Source organism: Fusarium pseudograminearum, chromosome 3 (genome assembly GCF_000303195.2).
Source record: "Fusarium pseudograminearum CS3096 chromosome 3, whole genome shotgun sequence".
In the NCBI taxonomy this organism is placed as follows: domain Eukaryota; kingdom Fungi; phylum Ascomycota; class Sordariomycetes; order Hypocreales; family Nectriaceae; genus Fusarium; species Fusarium pseudograminearum.
In genome coordinates this window covers 5,496,831-5,514,765 of record NC_031953.1, presented here as the reverse complement: position 1 = coordinate 5,514,765, position 17,935 = coordinate 5,496,831, and the positions used below count along the sequence as shown (strand labels likewise).

General features: G+C 50.2%; 7 protein-coding genes across 7 annotated transcripts, besides 1 other annotated feature; 5 read left to right on the top strand and 2 right to left on the bottom strand.

The window, feature by feature from the left end:
* Nucleotides 1-94: 94 nt before the first annotated feature.
* FPSE_01323 (uncharacterized protein) lies at nt 95-3,688 on the top strand (the record flags this gene model as incomplete). The annotated part of the gene is made up of 1 exon (XM_009254443.1): nt 95-3,688. One exon carries the CDS (start codon nt 95-97, stop codon nt 3,686-3,688), a length of 3,594 nt encoding a protein of 1,197 aa, XP_009252718.1.
* A 438-nt stretch (nt 3,689-4,126) lies between these two features.
* On the bottom strand, nt 4,127-5,629 carry FPSE_01322 (uncharacterized protein; the record flags this gene model as incomplete). The annotated part of the gene is made up of 1 exon (XM_009254442.1): nt 4,127-5,629. The coding sequence occupies one exon, from the start codon at nt 5,627-5,629 to the stop codon at nt 4,127-4,129; it is 1,503 nt and encodes a 500-aa protein (XP_009252717.1).
* Nucleotides 5,630-6,436: 807 nt separating this feature from the next.
* On the top strand, nt 6,437-8,267 carry FPSE_01321 (uncharacterized protein; the record flags this gene model as incomplete). The annotated part of the gene is made up of 3 exons (XM_009254441.1): nt 6,437-7,144; nt 7,200-7,841; nt 7,890-8,267. 3 exons carry the CDS (start codon nt 6,437-6,439, stop codon nt 8,265-8,267), a joined length of 1,728 nt encoding a protein of 575 aa, XP_009252716.1.
* Nucleotides 8,268-9,775: 1,508 nt separating this feature from the next.
* Nucleotides 9,776-11,788, top strand: FPSE_01320 (uncharacterized protein; the record flags this gene model as incomplete). The annotated part of the gene is made up of 5 exons (XM_009254440.1): nt 9,776-10,046; nt 10,136-10,227; nt 10,281-11,317; nt 11,415-11,505; nt 11,564-11,788. The coding sequence occupies 5 exons, from the start codon at nt 9,776-9,778 to the stop codon at nt 11,786-11,788; spliced, it is 1,716 nt and encodes a 571-aa protein (XP_009252715.1).
* A 1,677-nt stretch (nt 11,789-13,465) lies between these two features.
* Nucleotides 13,466-13,525: a repeat region.
* A 32-nt stretch (nt 13,526-13,557) lies between these two features.
* On the top strand, nt 13,558-15,235 carry FPSE_01319 (uncharacterized protein; the record flags this gene model as incomplete). Its single annotated transcript, XM_009254439.1, has 5 exons — nt 13,558-13,668; nt 13,727-13,733; nt 13,933-13,983; nt 14,070-14,719; nt 14,786-15,235. 5 exons carry the CDS (start codon nt 13,558-13,560, stop codon nt 15,233-15,235), a joined length of 1,269 nt encoding a protein of 422 aa, XP_009252714.1.
* Nucleotides 15,236-15,665: 430 nt separating this feature from the next.
* Nucleotides 15,666-16,795, bottom strand: FPSE_01318 (uncharacterized protein; the record flags this gene model as incomplete). Its single annotated transcript, XM_009254438.1, has 2 exons — nt 15,666-16,577; nt 16,646-16,795. The coding sequence occupies 2 exons, from the start codon at nt 16,793-16,795 to the stop codon at nt 15,666-15,668; spliced, it is 1,062 nt and encodes a 353-aa protein (XP_009252713.1).
* A 358-nt stretch (nt 16,796-17,153) lies between these two features.
* Nucleotides 17,154-17,924, top strand: FPSE_01317 (uncharacterized protein; the record flags this gene model as incomplete). The annotated part of the gene is made up of 1 exon (XM_009254437.1): nt 17,154-17,924. One exon carries the CDS (start codon nt 17,154-17,156, stop codon nt 17,922-17,924), a length of 771 nt encoding a protein of 256 aa, XP_009252712.1.
* Between the last annotated feature and the right edge of the window lie 11 nt (nt 17,925-17,935).

Here is a 17,935-nt window from a genome sequence, read left to right as displayed (position 1 = left end):
CTTACGCAAGCTTGAGCGCTCCCGCGCTACCCCCACCCAGCCGCCGTCGACATTTTGATTCACCTCGACTCGACGTAGAGCCCGGCTCTTCGGTATGCTCTCCCATCTGCGGTTCCACAGGCGAGGGCCGTCATCGAATCCTACCTCGCCCTCTCCTGACCAAACTCCTACTTCACCTGCTGCTGGCCACCCTGCGCCATTCTCTCCCGATGTCCTCTCTCCAGAATTGCGACCGACATCTTCGAACCCCTCTGCCTTGCCTCCTACCCTACCGCCCATATCTCGCGTTACTACAGAGGATATAGGGAAGTCGCGAGATGATCGTCAAAATGCTGCAGCGACAAGTCCTTTAGATACTCGACCACAACCAGCCTCTAAAACATCGTCTTTCATTGGGGGTGTCGCTCTTCGAAAATACCAGCGTGATCTGGAAGCACAAGCTACCGAAGCTAACGACAGTAAAAGAGGAACTGGTCTACTTGGTCAGCATTCAGCTTCTCAGCCATCTTTAACTTCAAATAATTCCCCCGTACGGCCATCGCCGCAGGTCATAAAGAATACGAGAACTACATCCTCTTTCAGCACACCTACAGATCTTCAGCAGCCTACCGGTCGCCGTCCTGCAGGTACCCGTCTGGTTACAGAACTGCCCTCGCTTATACAGACAACAAGCAACACTGAAACCCCCAAGCCCAAGAAAGGGCTGCCGTTCCTCAAGAAACCAATGTCAACACTACTGATGAGGCGCAAAACCAGTCAGCATGCTCCTGACTTGCGCCCATTACCCTTGGCTAAGCGCCGTGAGGATCCGGTATATGATCCTCGTATCATGGGAACTCGGGTCCATGATTTCAGTGCACCACGGCCAAAGAGGAACACCCCAAACAGGGATACTACGCAAACATCTCTCGCTTCGCCAATCCCCATGTCCGCTCCTCTTCCCGTTCAAGACATGTTCCTCAGCCCATCGGCCAGTCAGACTGAACAGACCCCCCTCTCAGCCTCAAATTTGACGACACGTATGCCCAGCGATGCTTCCGATTCTATCTATTCGCAGGATTCAAGGGCTCTCAAAATGACTCCAAGCACAGCCTCCGCAGTACCCCACGCCCCTATACCTGACTTCAATGCTCTTACACTGTCAGATGCACCCCCGGTACCTCCTAAGGATAGCGCACCGATCTCAGTTCAGCCAAAGTCGCCGCGAGCATCGCGTTTGGTTGATGAAGATGCCTATATCCACGACAGACCGTCGGTTTCTCACCAAGCGGGGAGGTCCCGAGGCCCGTCACTATCTGGATTGTCCGGCAAGGACATACCGTCTGCGATACCTCGACATATGAAGAGCACGTCTTCAAGGTTCAGTTTCGACATGATTGGTGCTGCGAAGCAGGAAAAACTTCTCGAAGACAGGCACCGTCAACGAGAGCTTGAGAAGAAGACTGCAGATGTACCTGCCCCACAAGATTCGCGCTTTGAAGACTTGGACGATGATGGATTCGATTACGATGCGATGATGGACGACGATGGCTTCGAAGAGGACATCCCCATGGTTGGTGACGACTATGATGATATGGATGGTGATTTCAACAATGGGTTGGATGATCATATGCATGACCACATGGACGACCACACGGGCGGCAACATGAACAACACTTTGAATAGAACTCTCAGTACCTTTGACAACAATTTGAACAACACACTTAATGGAAACATGAATGACGACTTGGACGAAGAGTTTGATCCAGACAACGACCAGGAAAACTTTTCTGGCTTTGTCTTTCAACGATCAGGCCCTACATCGTCGATAACCAGTCCTCGCAGCGCTGGCTTCTTGCCAACCCCAAGGGATATAGAGGGCAATCGCATTGGGTTTGCCATGAGTCAATATACGCCAGAGATGCTGTCTCCGTTGTCTCCTAGAGTGCCTCTCGACCAACGGATGAGCCAAGAAATGGAGGCAGGTGGGCTGGGGATCCAAGGATTGGAAATTCCGAGGGTGCCCAGTCTAGAGAATGAAGCTGCATTTCAGAAAAACCAGGACCTGCCACCCATAAATACGGGACGCTCAATAAACGACGATGAGCTTTATTACGACGATGGGATGTTGGAATTTGAGAGAAATGAATTCGCCGAGGACCTTGCTGCCCCTCCAGAATGGGACGATACCCCTTTTGATGAATCGATATTTGACAACAATGATACCGATCAATTTGGTCGACCGATAGCAGGCGCCTTTGCGCAGGCACAATCGCAGAAACGATCTGAAAATCAAGATGAACCGAACAGAGCATCCGACTCGACAGAACCACTATCTGCAGCTTCAGAGATTCCCCAGACAACAGCTCATACATCACTGAGTGCTGACGAAACAGAAGAGATCGAACCTGGAGCTGCTCAGGATAGCCCAGTTACTCGTTCATCCCCTGCTCTCACGGCCGAGGTTCCATCGTTGTCTCCTCCAGGAGACGATCCTTTTGCGGCGTACCAGGCTGCTCTCGCTGCGGCAACGTACAAAGCGGTAGCATCAGGCAAGTTCCACCGTGGTTCAACTCCGCCACCTGTTGAAACTATCCTGTCTGCACCAGATCATCCGTCAGACATGCCAGACCATGATAATGCCTTTAGACAGGACGACTACGAGAGTTTTGATGATTATGGAGATTACGATGATACTTATGAGAACATGGCCGATCTGGAGCTTGATGACGATGCTATCATCGCTGAGGCTAATGCAAGCGCTCTGGCTAATGACTGTGATGGCTGGTATGGCCAGGAATTTGGCTTTTACTCAGCTGGTCAACAACAAGGACCAGAGTTTGAATACGCCAATGGTGGCTTCTTTGGTCCCAAGGGTGGATTGGATCGAAGCACCAGCGGGCGCATGATCTCGAGAGAACCGAACCTCACGCCTATCACAGAACGGTCAGAATACTCTAACAGAAACTCGTTCATGAGCCTTGGTATGCCTGGCTTTGGAGGAGGAACAACGCCCCTTCAAAGCCCTGGTCTGGCCCAGCTTGCCCTTCTTGGCGATCGTGGCGACGAGATGACCTTGTCTGCCCTGCTCCGGCTTAGGTCTCGGGCTTGGGGAGGTTCTCAGGCCAGCCTTGTGTCCAGCCAAAACGGGTCCCCACGATCAGAAAGAGGCGACATGTCCGCCTCGCCTTGGGGTCAGAGCTTTATGAGCCCAACAACTTTCCACACCAGGAAGAACTCAGTCCTGTCTACCATCAGCCACGACTCGGATAGCGTGAGCGCGTCAGGAAGCCCGACGTTGACAGGTGGTATTCCTGGCTTTACGCTTTCCCCACCACCTATCCCAACACTGGCTAAACTCGAGACTGGTGTCAAGAATGATGCTCAGATACCCCCTCTCAACGTTAGCAGGCCTGCATCAAAGTCATTTGGTAACCCTATTTCACCAGTGTCGGATTCAGAAGAGAGCATGCCATCATCAGCCATGGTGAGTCCCTTGGCGCCTTCCAATAGGGCTAGCATGGTCGAGCCTAGTGTCATCCCTAAACGGCCTGGCATGGGACACCATCATAAAGGCTCAGCCGACAGTATATCATACATCAAAGAGGAAGACAGTGGGGCTACACGTTGGGTCATGGAGCGACGACGCACAGGAGAGTTTGGACAGGTTGAGATCGAGCGAGAAGTTCTTGAAGAAGGGCGAATCTAGGAGTTAGTGCCCTGCTGTTTTTACTCTTCTGATGCGTAAATAGAAACGAAACGAAAAAGGAGTGCACTGACACGACATCGACTACGGAGTTTGGGTTGGGACTGGATATATACAGAAAATAGCGGTGCGAGCCGTAGGCCCATAGGATATGAGCCCAGGCCATGCACAAGGAGTTAAGAGGTGGACCAAAAAGTTGGGTACTGATGGTGTTGCGGAGCTATATATATGGGCGTTGATACTTATATTCTTTTGGGACTTCATGTATAAATTTGGATAACGAGAAGCCTCATGAGCCAAGCATCAGGGACAGGACAGCGTATACAAAAGACTGATATTCTTAAATCTTTCATACCATTGCATGTCATTTATTAACAGAATGGAGATCCGACGTTCCTGGGCTTTATAGGTCGATTGCTCACTTCCAACTAACGGTTGCAATCAGTTTTTCTTCCACACATCTCTCCACCACTCTTTCAGACCATATGCCTTCTCTTGAGCTTCAACATGCACCTTGACTTTATCGCTTCCAGTCAACGTCTCCAACAGGCCAGTCTGCTTACCCGCCTGGCCTCCTCCTCCCAAGCTCCTCGCCTTCCCACCCGTCGCACGATCCTGAATCTCGCGAGCGACCGTAGGCGCAACCTCGGCAAAACATGCCTTGAGTTCCCGATCAAGCGAAAAATATGGTTTCTTTGCCAGGTCTGGCGCCATGAGGTTGTAACTTCGCGTCAGAGCATTAAGGCGATCGATCGATAGTTTGAGATAGCTCGCCTCAGCTTGCTCCCACGCCGAATCACGAAATGGTCTTCCGACCACTGGTGAGGCAGCCTTGAGCTCTTCTACTTCCCCAAGGGAATTTTTTCTTCTGATCGGGTTGTGTACTTCTTCTGCAGCAGCATACTCTTCCGCCCTGCGTATCTGCTCCTCTAGCGATCCGCCTCGAGAAGCAATCGTTCTAGCCGCCAATCGCCGCCAATCATTACGTAGCCGGCCTCTAAACACCGCCGCCTCTTTTGCGAGCTCCTGCTGCTTCTCTATCCAGGGCGGGACTATGTCCTGTCGTTGAATCATCTTATTCATGATATACTCTGTCGTGTCGATAAAGGGGTTGTCAGCGCGCGAATCACGCTCGATGCCCTTTCCTCGTGGTATATTCTTGAATTGCCCTCGCGCAATGGCGTTCTCGATGCGTTCGTTTGCCAGGGCCGCAAGACCCGTGATTGTATTTGGCAGTGCTCTCGCCCCAGGCTCAAAGCGCTCTCGAAGTTCCCTTCGCCATGCCTCCTTTTCATCCTCACTCATACCATTCTTTGGCTGTTGGGCTCCCATTCCAACATAGGTGTTCACTTTGTCCCTCGCTTTGGCGACTTTTTCTCCAGCAGATCGTTTCGATTGTCCACGCAATCGCATGTCCACAGGAGGCGGCTGGAACTTTCCCCTCAAACCAGGAGCAAGAGGTTTTCTGGCATCGTCCAGCATTCGAAGTACGGTATCCGCCGTATGCTCTTCCCCTGTCCATGCCTGTACTGAAGCAATATGCCGTGTGCCTTCACCTACTGATGATGAAAGGCCAGCTTCTGCAAAGGCACTAGCATGTTCGGATTTGAATTCTGCATCGGCAATTTTGCTCAAAAGCCTCTCCTTGAGCTCCTCTGAGAAGCCCGCATCCTCCACAGCTCGACGCCCGGCTCTTCCACCAGTGAAGAGGGCTTGCTCTGTAGCTTCCTCTAAGCGCCGAGCCATTGGCCCTAGTTCCTTCTCTGGTGTCGGTGCATCGCTACTTTCTTTATCCTTCTCTATTACGCCTTTTGATTGTTGCTTCTCTGTCTTAGATGCGCCAGCTTGTGTTGAGTAATAAGTAAGTGGCAACGTTCGGCACCGACGCGATACCTGAAGGCAACGACGGCAAATGAAAGGCGAACGAAGAAACAGGACAGACATGATTGAGTTTCATTCACAACGAAAATAATAATTACGTACAACAAAGGAAATTGGGAGCAGTGGGATAGAAGAAGCTGAGTGAAGTTGTAATGACGGCAATGAAGCTGATGGAGTTATGCTTAGTCAGCTAACCACCCTGTAGAGCCGGAATTGACCTCGCCACTCCATTGAGATTCAACATTATTAAATTTCAGGTTAGGTTGGCTTGAATGATGCGATTAACTTATGAGTATGTGATATTGACAACAGATACACTTCTCCACTACTATGTGTGAATTTTGCAAATATTGGTGCTTGCATGGCCAGCTTGCTCCTTGTTACAGAACTTGATACACTGAGTTCGAGAACATTTGAAGAAACTTGTGACCTGTCAAGGTAAGATGTGTAAGTGAGTAAAGTTTTAGGTAGATTCCTGATCAATGCAAGGAACCTTGTGGTGGGATGTACTGCATTGCTCCTTCCATTATTCGTGTAAGCTTTGGCGCTGCACAATAGGAGGCCGTGGATGATGCTCCTTTAGTTGTTCCTGCCTCACGTTTTACAGTTTCACGCTTCATGAAGGGAAGGAGGCACAGAACGGTCCAGTGCGACTGCCGACCGGCAACAACTTCCATATTCTTGAATAATTCTGAAGTGCTTTTGAAACTCTTGTCCTACATCGTGCATGGCAAAGAACTCGACCTTTTCTCCCCTTTACACGCACAGTTTTGGAGTCTTCTTGGAACTCTGTTATTCGATTCTGATTGCTACTTTTGATCTTGCTTCAATTGCTACTATACGCACTCACACTCGTTCTTCACTCCTAAGATGCTTTCCCTTTTGGTACAAACTATAGTAATCGCTTTGCTAGCTGCTCTGTCCTTCGCAGACGTGGACCCTGTCAAAGACTTAGCGACCTACAACAATGGCTTTCTCGGCCAGTTTCCCTCTCAGACCTTCAAATCATCAGATGCAGTCGCCCCTGTCTTTCAGATCAATACCTTTGAGCCCAGTCTCATTGATAATTCTGGATTTCTCTTTCTGACATTGAAATATGGCGACAAATCGGGACCTGCCATATTTTCAAGCAAAGACCTAAGCCTTGTGTATGCCGACATCAAGTATGAACGGACTTTCGATGCCCGAGCACAGATGAGATATGGGGGAAAGTATCTCACTTTCATTGAGGGTGGCCGCTGTCACGCTTTCGACGCCAACTACCAAAAGAAATGGTCAGTTTCAGTCCGGGACTTGGGGGCTGTCGAGGCCGACATCCACGATTTCGAATTCACTACCCAAGGAACTGCTCTTTTGACTGCGTACCAGGATGTCAGATACAACTTGACTGTTCTTGGAGGGGATATAGATGGCTGGTTGAGCGACTCCATCTTCCAAGAAGTTGATCTTGACACGGACCGAGTCTTCAATGTGTGGAGATCATTTACACACGTCAACTTAACTGATACGATGGTTGATTACGACCCAAAAACAACCTATATGGGTGGCCATGGTTTCGACTGGTTTCATATTGACAGCGTTTTCAAGGCAAGTTACTTTTCAACTCACCTAAACATGCACTCACAAGATGTAGACCTCGAAGAACCATTATCTTGTTTCATCAAGGGGATTATCGGCAATCATCCTTCTCCATGCTGGCACATTGGATCCACGATGGATTCTTGGAGGAAAACACAATCAGTTCAAAGACCTCAGCGGCGGCAACGCGACCAATTTCGCCAATCAATATAACGCAAGGTTCGTCCAGGGCAACGAGAGCCGATTAAGCTTCTTTGACAACCAAGTCACCGAAAACGGGATGTGTAATGACGATAATTGTTCTCGAGGCGTTGTTGTGGAACTCGACTATGACAAAATGACTGTTCGGCTTTTACACGAGTTTTACCATCCCCAAAGGATATATTCGGGCTCAGGAGGCAGTGTCCAAGGCTTAGACAACGGAAATTTCCTTGTCGGTTGGGGTGCAAACCCGGGTATCACTGAACATTCGCCCAACGGGACGGTCGTGATGGACATCCAACAAGGAGTCATCCCTCACGTCTTCGACAACAACCCAGACAAAGATATGTCTGTTTATCGTGCCTGGAAGATGGATTGGATTGGCCGGCCTCCATGGGGTCCTTCCATCGCTTCGTCAGCTCCTGGAGAAGACACATCAAATGCAACTGTTTATGTGTCTTGGAATGGCGATACCCAGGTTCATAGATGGGAGTTGGTATGTTACCATGAAGTATGCCGAAGAAGCGGACTGACTATATGATAGTATGAAGTAGAAGATGATGCGAACGTCACTTCTACTCCCAGACTTCTTGCAAACTCGTCCCGATCCGGCTTTGAAACGGAAATTCATCTGGGAGGGTTAGGACTACCATCCCCTGGGTCTGCTCGAGCAGTTGCTGTCAGTAAAAGTGGCAAGATCCTCGGCTCAACGGCTACAGTTGACCTTGCAAGCGGCGAAATTCACGGCAACAGGAGTAGTGTCTGGATATTGACGCCGCAGCCTTCCGATGAAGAGCCAATCGACCACCGTCCTGATGGTAAAAAGAAGGAAGATGACGAGGAAGATACTGCATATCAGACAAAGCCCTCTGTGAGCTCGCTATTCGCTCTTCTACTTGCTATCGCTTTCATATCTTTCTAAGTCTGGAATGTTAAGTTTGAGGGTTGAGAGTACTTAAGCAAAGAAATAGTTTAAATTCTAATAAACTGACTTGATATTTTCGCCTGCAATGGATGGTATCAGCAATGGATTACTTCACTACCCCAACCTGTAAATCCCCGCCTCTTCCCCGAACCTTTGACTAGAGACTGTCTGAAGTCCCCGCACGATAGCATCGTGACCAGAGTAGTGATTGGCAACAATCCGCCAATCGGTGATGTAGACTTGAGTCGCTTCGCGATTTGTAAGTAGTCCAAAGTGGAGCCACCGTGTTTTTGGAGAATTGGAGTAAGCAACACTGACCCCAATTGTTCCTCACAATGGATGAACATGACTGTGACAATTGTTTCTTTATTACTGGCAGGAGAAACTGGACAAGTAGACGGTTAGACAGTTCGAGAACTTCACAGCTCAACCGCTGCAATATTACTGGAGTCTTCGCCACTAAAGGTAGGGTGAAATGGTCGGTGAGGAATTATCGGCCTCACCACGGCCGTGGAAAGAGGTCTCCAATTATTGCCAGTAGCTCCAGGGGTTTGCAAGATTTGGTGGCGCTAACTGGCCATCGATTTGTTCTAGCTCCTGGGCGTTGGAGACAAGGAGAGTTTAGCCAAGATGAGGCTCCGCAGGCATGGATGTGGTTTTTTTTACATTTGAGAGAGAGATAAGCTTGAATCGTTGACGTTTGTTGTCAATCTAAAATTCCCCAAGATGGATTCTTAGACCCCAAGGAAGTCGATCTGATATTGAACTTGCTGTTTTACAGTCAATTGACACATTCAAGGTTGCTTTCAGAAAAGAGTCGATGCGTATCGAACAGAGTGAAATCAGAGACCCCACCTGTAATGTACACACACATGTAAGGATGCTTGAGTGCCGTGAGATAGGCATTTATGTTTCTTACATGTGGTACTATATACTACTCGGCATTGCGCGTCTGTTCTTGCTGATCTGTTAGTGTTTATAATGGTTCTGCCATGCTCGGTCTGGCATGGCCTGTCCCGCTTTGATCCGACTATCCGCCCCTAGGATAAAAATCATCAACCTCTGGCTCCAGTTTTTACCAGTAAAGGGTCCCTCCCATTACCCCATCAGACTTTCTCACTTCCTGTGTCCTCTTCTTTGCTCTGCTTAACCTCTGTTGCTGCTACGTGCTTGTTGTTGTGCAGGTCGTGCGCCAGGAGCTGTTGTTGCCATCGTTCATTATTGTACACTTTTGGCCACTCTCTTATCTTACAGCGTATCTCGATTGGGCCCATTTGAAGTGACACTTCCCTCACGCATGTCCAACTTCAAGTCCGTATACCTCGTTCACCTTTGAGTTACTCGACACCGCCTATAGAGAACCGAAACCAGATCCTAAGCATTGTTCTTGATCTGGCTGCTGTTCCTCCAGGCGCCATCCTCATTATCCTCTTCAGTCTTGGTAGACAGACCTTGATTGGTTATCGCTTTGATATTGAGTGCCGCAGCTTGAAACAGCTGAAGCCATGGCTGACGCCCAAGACAAGGTGTCGCCGGCCCCGGCTACGGCCCCGCCCTCAGATACCACCGCCGATGCCCCGGCCGGTCCTGGCATTCAGGATCCGAGCAAGACACACATCAACATCGTCGAGCATGCCCGCTCTGCAGCCCACAAAGAGCGTAACATGACTATTCGTCAAGGTATCAAGCTCTACCCCAAGGCCATCTTTTGGAGTGTCCTCATCTCCACCTGTATCGTAATGGAGGGTTATGATATCTCCCTTGTTAATAACTTCTGTATGTGCCCAAGACCACTTGATAATCTGATATACGTATACATAGTCAGATACAGTAGTCGCAACCATCCCACTAACACCTACTCCTAGATGCCTTTCCTCAATTCAACAAAAAGTACGGTGTTCTGGGCGATGATGGAGAGTACCAGGTACCAGCCGCTTGGCAAGCTGGTCTGAGCAATGTAAGTTTACTCTTTATAAATTCTGGCTCATACGCTCATAACCAACGTGACAGGGAGCCCACTGCGGTGAAATTATTGGTCTTTTTATCAACGGTTGGATCTCAGAACGATTTGGTTACCGCTATACGGTCATGACATGCCTTGTCTGTGTAGCAGGTTTCACAACTATCTTCTTTACTGCCCAGAATGTTCAGACTCTGCTTGTGGCCGAGATCCTCTGCGGTATTCCTTGGGGTATCTTCCAAACACTGACAATCACATATGCATCCGAGGTGTGCCCAGTCGCTCTGCGTGGCTATCTGACCACATATGTCAACTTCTGCTGGGGTTTGGGCCAGGAAATCGGTATAGGAGTAATTCACTCTATGCTCAAGCGCGAAGATGAATGGGCATACCGTATCCCATATGCCCTCCAATGGATATGGCCGTTGCCACTCCTGATCGGTATCTTCTTTGCTCCCGAATCACCGTGGTGGCTAGTCCGGAGAGGCCGCAACCAGGACGCCAAGGAAGCTCTGCTACGCTTAACCAGTCTCGATCGTGAGACTGACTTTGACGCCGACGAAACCATCGCCATGATGGTACATACCACCGCCCTTGAAGAGAAGATTACAGCGGGAGCATCCTACTGGGATTGTTTCAAGGGCACTGACCGTCGTCGTACAGAGATTGTTTGCATGATTTGGGCCATCCAGAATTTGAGCGGCAATTCTTTCTCTAATTATTCGACCTATTTCCTTGAACAAGCTGGTCTCTCAGCCGACAAGGCATACTCGTTTGCCCTTGGCCAGTATGGCATCAACATGGCAGGTGTCTTTGGTGCTTGGGGACTTATGAGTCTGGGCATCGGCAGAAGGTCGTTGGTACTCTATGGCCTCTGTGGTCTTTGTTCCATGCTACTCATCATGGGGTTCCTTGGCTTGGTGCCCGAGGCCCATCGCACCCAATCTTCATTGGCGACCGGCTGCATGATGATCGTTTGGGCTCTCTTCTACCAGTTGACCATAGGCACCGTATGCTATTCTCTTGTCGGAGAACTGTCGTCTCGTCGCTTGCAAATCAAGACAGTTGTTCTTGGCCGCAATCTATAGTAAGTCCTAATCATTGGCGAAGTCTGAGGACATGGTCCTCATCTGACACCTTTGTCGAGATCGATTCATTGGTCAGTCTAGCTAACCGGTTGATAGCAACGTTGTTGGCATCATCAACAGTGTTTTGACTCCCTACATGCTCAACCCCACAGCCTGGGACTGGGGCAACTATGCAGGATTCTTTTGGGTAAGTAGCCGGTCTTGCGAGTCCAAAGTAAATATTTTGTGTCTGACAAAGAGAATAGGGCGGCATTTGCTTTCTGTGCATTATTTACACCTTCTTTCGTCTGCCGGAGCCGAGTGGCCGCACCTTTGCAGAGCTTGACGTGCTTTTCGAGAGAGGCATCAGCGCAAGGAAGTTTGCTTCGACCGAGGTGGACGTGTTTCATGAGACAGTCGAGGAGAACGTCATGAACCGTTATGAGGAGCTTGCGGATGCGCCATCCGAGAAAGTCCACAACAAAGCATGAGTCGACGCTGAAGACTAAGAGGCCGGTTTATTCATGCACATTTGTCTCAGACAGTGCATTTGGGAGATGAGATCAGGGAGCTGTGCCTCGGAGTCAGGTAAGGCTGCCCTAGAAGCGTTTTCATGACCACCTGAGCTGTGCCACATGCGAGATGGGGAGATCTTGGCTAAGGAGATATCTCGGATCTTGATCGGCATTAATGTTAGCATCATTTAGGCGTTGGCGTTTGGGAACAAGGCTCTTATGCTATATGTTCAGAATAATGAAGTCGAATGGGAAAAGGTGAAATATATATGTGTGTGGAAGATGTCCGATAATTGAACCAATTTTCTTTATTTTATTTCACTGTCCCAATATGCTTTGTGTTTAGTCGTTTTCGACATACTAGTTAGTTCAGACTTGAGACATCCAGTTGTTATGCGTTGAGCAAACCCTTTCCCTGTTCACACCTGTAACGTTTAATGCCATCCAATGGCGACATCACACAACATGAACCTTGTGAGTCGTTGGCCGTAATAGCAAACGGGGCCGGGCCGGTCACGAGGGCGGAGCTGGTAGACAACGGAGAGCATGCATCTGTAGGTGAATTACTACAGTTGCAGTGTAATAGGAAACCAATCTAAAGCCGCAACAAGGATTTGGCAGTAGAAGACGTTAATTAGTGGTTAGTGTGGGCGGTACGCGGCAGCGACGTGCTGGACAAGCGGAAGTTGTATCGAGGTATGCCATTGTGAGAGCGGACCCGCTGCCACAGGTCCAGCGGAAGACCCTCAGAGGGATGCGCGGTAAAAACAGGCCGGAGTCGACCGGGCGGCTGGAAGAAGAATCGACTGTCTTTTTTATCAGACCAGGATCGGGGTGCGGCTGCCGGCGGTTTATGAGAGTTATCTCTTGCTTCCTTTCGCATTTCTCTTTGTTTGGCGTGGTCTCATAGATCAATGAGAACCCAAGTAGATGGTAGCAAGCGACACTCCATTGACGGCAGTGCGGTAGCTCAATGCTCTTACGGAGAGGGAGGTGTACAGAGGTAAGTGGGCAATCGATAATCGGTGCTCCGGATCCATGTTGACATGTGTAAATGCTTTGCCAAGTTGCAGGGGTAGTCAAGTAGGTAGGTTAGATCCCGGGCTTCAGGAATTTGAGTATGCATTTTGGGTCCGGGCTTCTGGAGCTCTGACTATTTAGATCATGCCATCCTAATCTGGCAGGATATTGACGATAGAGGTAAACGTGGGAACGGTATTCGGTCTCTTGGTAAATAGCATGAGTAATGAGGTTGACAATGGATGAATCAATTATGATGGATAAAAGGAACAGGAACCAGGTTGAGCATAATCAGCCGCTTCAGGCGCACCACTCAGCATGAGCAATGGATGGATGTTTCTCAATGGCCTGTGACTGCGATTCTAAACCGACGCCGATGTCCGGGGTAGCCCCACCAGAATTTCACAAGAAAGTCCACCAAAATGCCCTGACGCAGGTGAGCTCATTCTGCGGGAGCCATGGACCTCACGACACCCCATAAATCAAGGGTCTGGAAGCAGGAGCTGGTGTCTGATTGGCCGCAAGCTGCTCTAGCCCACCGCCGAAGAGGCCCGATCGACAAAATATGGTAGAGGTAGACACACCACGCCTCGTCTAGTAGTAGTCACTCCGCAAGAGAACCGCCTCAAGTGATCCTCCTTCTCCTCCCTCTCTTCTTCTTTTAGTCCCTCTCTTCTCCTCCAACCTTTCCTCCATCCTCAACCCATCACATCATCACCTTCAAAATGCTGTCCACCCTCCGAGTCGCCAGCCGCCGGGCTGCCCGCCCTGCCCAGTACAACCTGGCTGCCATTCGCGCTGCCTCCAACTGGGCCAACGTCCCTCAAGGCCCTCCTGTATGAGCTCCCCTCCTGTCGCGTATGTTCTGTGTGATCCTATGCTAACCATTCACAGGATGTGAGTAATTCATTCTTGACATGAGCTTTGCGCCAGCTCCGTTGCTAATCAATTGTTTCTTTTGGCTTGAAACAGGCCATTCTTGGTACGTACGATGACTCCCACTTGGTGCAATGCGCCCCGTTTCTACAAGTACGGGACATGTTGCGCCAAAGCCAAAACACATCACTACTTCGGACAGTCTTGTTAACACTGTTTCTCAGGTATCACTGAAGCCTTCAAGGCCGACAAATTCGACAAGAAGATCAACCTGGGTATGTCGCAACGTTATCCCCACCCAACCCCGAAAACGGAGGTATCTCGCTATCTTTCGAATCGATCTGACTCGATTCCTATACAGGTGTCGGTGCCTACCGTGACGATGCTGGCAAGCCCTACGTGCTCCCTTCCGTTCGTGAGGCCGAGTTGAAGGTCGTCGAGTCCAAGTTGAACAAGGAGTACGCCGGCATCACTGGTGTTCCTGAGTTCCCTCCCGCCGCCGCTAAGCTGGCTTACGGCGCCAACAGCCCCGCCCTGGACCGCATCACCATCACCCAGACCATCTCTGGTACCGGTGCTCTCCGTGTCGGTGCCGCTTTCCTCGCCAAGTTCTTCCCTGGTGAAAAGAAGATCTACATCCCCCAGCCTTCGTGGGCTAACCACAAGGCCGTCTTCAACCACGCCGGCCTCGAGGTTGAGCAGTACCGCTACTACGACAAGAAGACCATCGGCCTTGACTTTGAGGGTCTGATTGCTGATGTCAAGTCTGCCCCCAACGGCAGTGTCTTCCTTTTCCACGCCTGTGCTCACAACCCCACTGGTGTTGACCCTACCCAGGAGCAGTGGAAGCAGATCTCTGACGTCGTCAAGGAGAAGGGTCACTTCGCCTTCTTCGACATGGCTTACCAGGGCTTTGCCAGTGGTGACACCGACAAGGATGCTTTCGCTGTTCGCTACTTCGTTGAGCAGGGCCACAACATTGCTCTTTGCCAGTCTTTCGCCAAGAACATGGTACGTCTTGAACATATTATGATCTGATGTAATGGGTCTCGGAGCAGTTCGCTAATTCTTTCATAGGGTCTCTATGGTGAGCGTATTGGTGCCTTCTCCATGGTCTGTGCCGATGCCGACGAGAAGAAGCGCGTCGACTCCCAGCTCAAGATTCTCATTCGACCTCTGTACTCCAACCCTCCCATCCACGGTGCCCGCATCGCCGCCGAGATTCTGAACAGCCCTACTCTCTACAAGCAGTGGCTCGGCGAGGTCAAGGAGATGGCCGACCGCATCATCACCATGCGTGCTCTCCTCAAGGATAACCTTGAGAAGCTCGGCTCCAAGCACGACTGGTCTCACATCACCAGCCAGATCGGCATGTTTGCCTACACTGGTCTTACTTCTGAGGAGATGACTCGCCTCGCTGAGGAGTTCTCCGTTTATGCCACCAAGGACGGCCGTATCTCTGTTGCTGGTATCACCTCTGAGAACGTTGGCCGCCTCGCTGAGGCCATCTACAAGGTCAAGGGTTAAGCATGAGAAAACAGCAGCTTAATAAAAGGAGGATGTGCGTTTAAAGAAACAACGTCGCTTCCAACGAACGACGTCTTGAAATCAACATCACGGCTACGGTCAGAGGGGGGCAGATGGTCCGAAAATACCCAGACCTTGAGTCTAGGTCAAGTGCCCGGCTTGGCGAATTAATGACGCGATGAAGGCAGCTTGAGCATATATGTACGAGTAAACTGAATATAAAACGCGAAAATAAAGTGTTATACCTATCTACCCCATTTGCGCACTTGGTCGAAAATGAATAAGCGAAATGCCCTGTTATTTGATCTCTCTATGTGGATATCCAGAACAGGGCATACCAACAGCACTCTGTGAACTCTTTCGCATGCCCTTCACACAGCGCAATTAGTTTGAAACATGTGGTGTCTTTTGATCAATACCCTTTCCCCACTCATCCTTGGTTCAATCGGTCTAAATCTCTTCTCGTATCATCCATTTGTCTCGTCATTTCCCGATATACTCTTGACATCTCCCTCATCTTTTTTTCTTTGCTTTCTCCACCGTCAACACCAACGCCGTACTCTCCAAGCTCAGCTGCCAAGCCTCGAACACGCTCCTCACTTCGCATCTTAGCATCACGCAAATGGGCACCATAATTCCTAAGAGCGGTGATCGCTTCAGGGGTATAAAATGCGCGACGCACAGAAGCTGCGGTGATAACAGCATCGGCGTCATACCGACGGGCATGAAGTGAGGCTTCTGCAGCACGAAGCTCTAGGCTACGAGCTACTTTTCCATGCTTAACCTCGAGGGCTCGAATCAAAAGACTTAGCGCATTGGTGGCGGCTTGGAGAAGAGATGTCAAGGCGGCAAGAGAGCGTAGACGATGGGAGCTGAGTTCTGTTTCGGCGGCAGCGAGGTCGGAACGCCAGCCAGATAACGTAGTTGGTAATGAGGCGATGTGACGGTGAAGGAAGGAAGCGTTCGTGGAAGGATGTGCAATTCGCGCAAGTCCCAGTGCCCAAGTACGCAGATTCGAAGCAATAATCGGCGCCAATGCCGGGAGTAGAGTCTCGAGTTCAGAAAGGGGGGGATGAGCAAACAGTAATTGGAGGGTATCTTGAGGAAGAGGTGGATTATTGGCGTCCAGAAGTGGAGGGAGCACAATTAGAAGATCTAGAAGAGGTTCCGGAAGCGAGGGTTGTTGTTGCTGAGAGTTTGAGCCTCCTGCTTGATGACCCTTGGGAGGTTGCAGACGGGAGGATGCCCTTGTTGCAGGCGGTGTGCTTGATGGTGTTGCCGATGAGATAGCACAGGTAAGAAGATGTTGTTTCGCAGAAACCAGACGGCGACGGTCGAGTTCCTGATAAGAAATATGAGAATTCTTGTTTTATTTTATCTGGTTGATTTGTAAATGGAAAGCCCTCTTACCTGTCGAACAGAAGCCCGCTCTTTGGCCCTTGGGCCATTCTGCGTCGAACAGTCAGGGTTGAGAACAACATTCGTAAGTTTATTATAAAGATTGGCAAAGTCTGGGTTATTCTGTAGGACTGAGTCCTCGACAGGCGGGAACATTGTCATGATATATCAAGCATCAACTACAGCTGTCTGTTTCCGCCAGCCTTATACTCATTGTTTGGTTTGTTGTTAGTGAAGCTGTAGTGGAGCTATCGCGAATACAGCACGAAATCACCTGATTGGGCAATTGGCGACCGCTGTCTCCGGCGCCGGAACATCAGTCGCCTCCGATCGACGACAGCCCAAAAATCTCAACGCCAGAGGGCCAAGGTCGAAGGTACCGTCGACGATCAGCGCATCTCGAATAGGGCAGTCTGCGCTCGAAATACCCGCCCACCCCGACGTCAATTGTGGCCAATGTCTCGCCTATAACCGGAAAAAGTCCATACCGAATACTCACCTCGAGACCGAGACCGATATCATGACATCTTGGGCCCCCGCCCGGCCGGCTCTGAGGGCCCTGGCCTCACCATCGCCGGTGACTCCCACTCGACTCTTCAGCACGACCCTCCCTCAGCAGACCAAGACGATCAAGTCGCATCTTCTACCTAGTCGTATCATTCCCCCTTACCCTTATGGCGAGCGTCAACTCTACAAACAATCCAACAAGGGTCTTTATGGGTCTGCGAGAATTCGATTCGGTAACACTGTTGCGGAGAAGTACAACAACAAGGCCCGTCGTTACTGGCGCCCGAACGTCCACGTCAAAGTTTTCAAGCTCCCCGCCCTAGATGCCAACGTCAAGACCCGCCTTACACTCCGTGTTCTCAAGACCATCCGCCGTGAGGGTGGCCTCCAGGAGTATCTCCTCAAGAGCAAGCCTGCCAGAATAAAGGAACTCGGCCCTGGTGGCTGGAACTTGAGGTGGCTCCTTATGCAGTCCAAGGATATTCAGAAGAGATTCAACGCCGAGCGTGTAGCTCTGGGTATGGAGCCCAAGGAGATCGAGGATAGGGACGATATCATTCAGTATGCGCTTGATGTCGCTACACCCGGACCCTTATCCAAACGCAGCCAGGTGACCCGAGGGGAGCTTAGGGCTCAGGAATTTGTGTTGGGCGAAGACGACTTGGCGGATCTGGAAGGCGTCGAGGAGCTATCAGACGAGGAAGAGGCTTTGTTGATGCAGCAACTGGATAACGCAGAGGCGGAAGCCGCAACAACAGAGGGAGCGCAAAAGATAACAGTGTAAAATGTTTGATG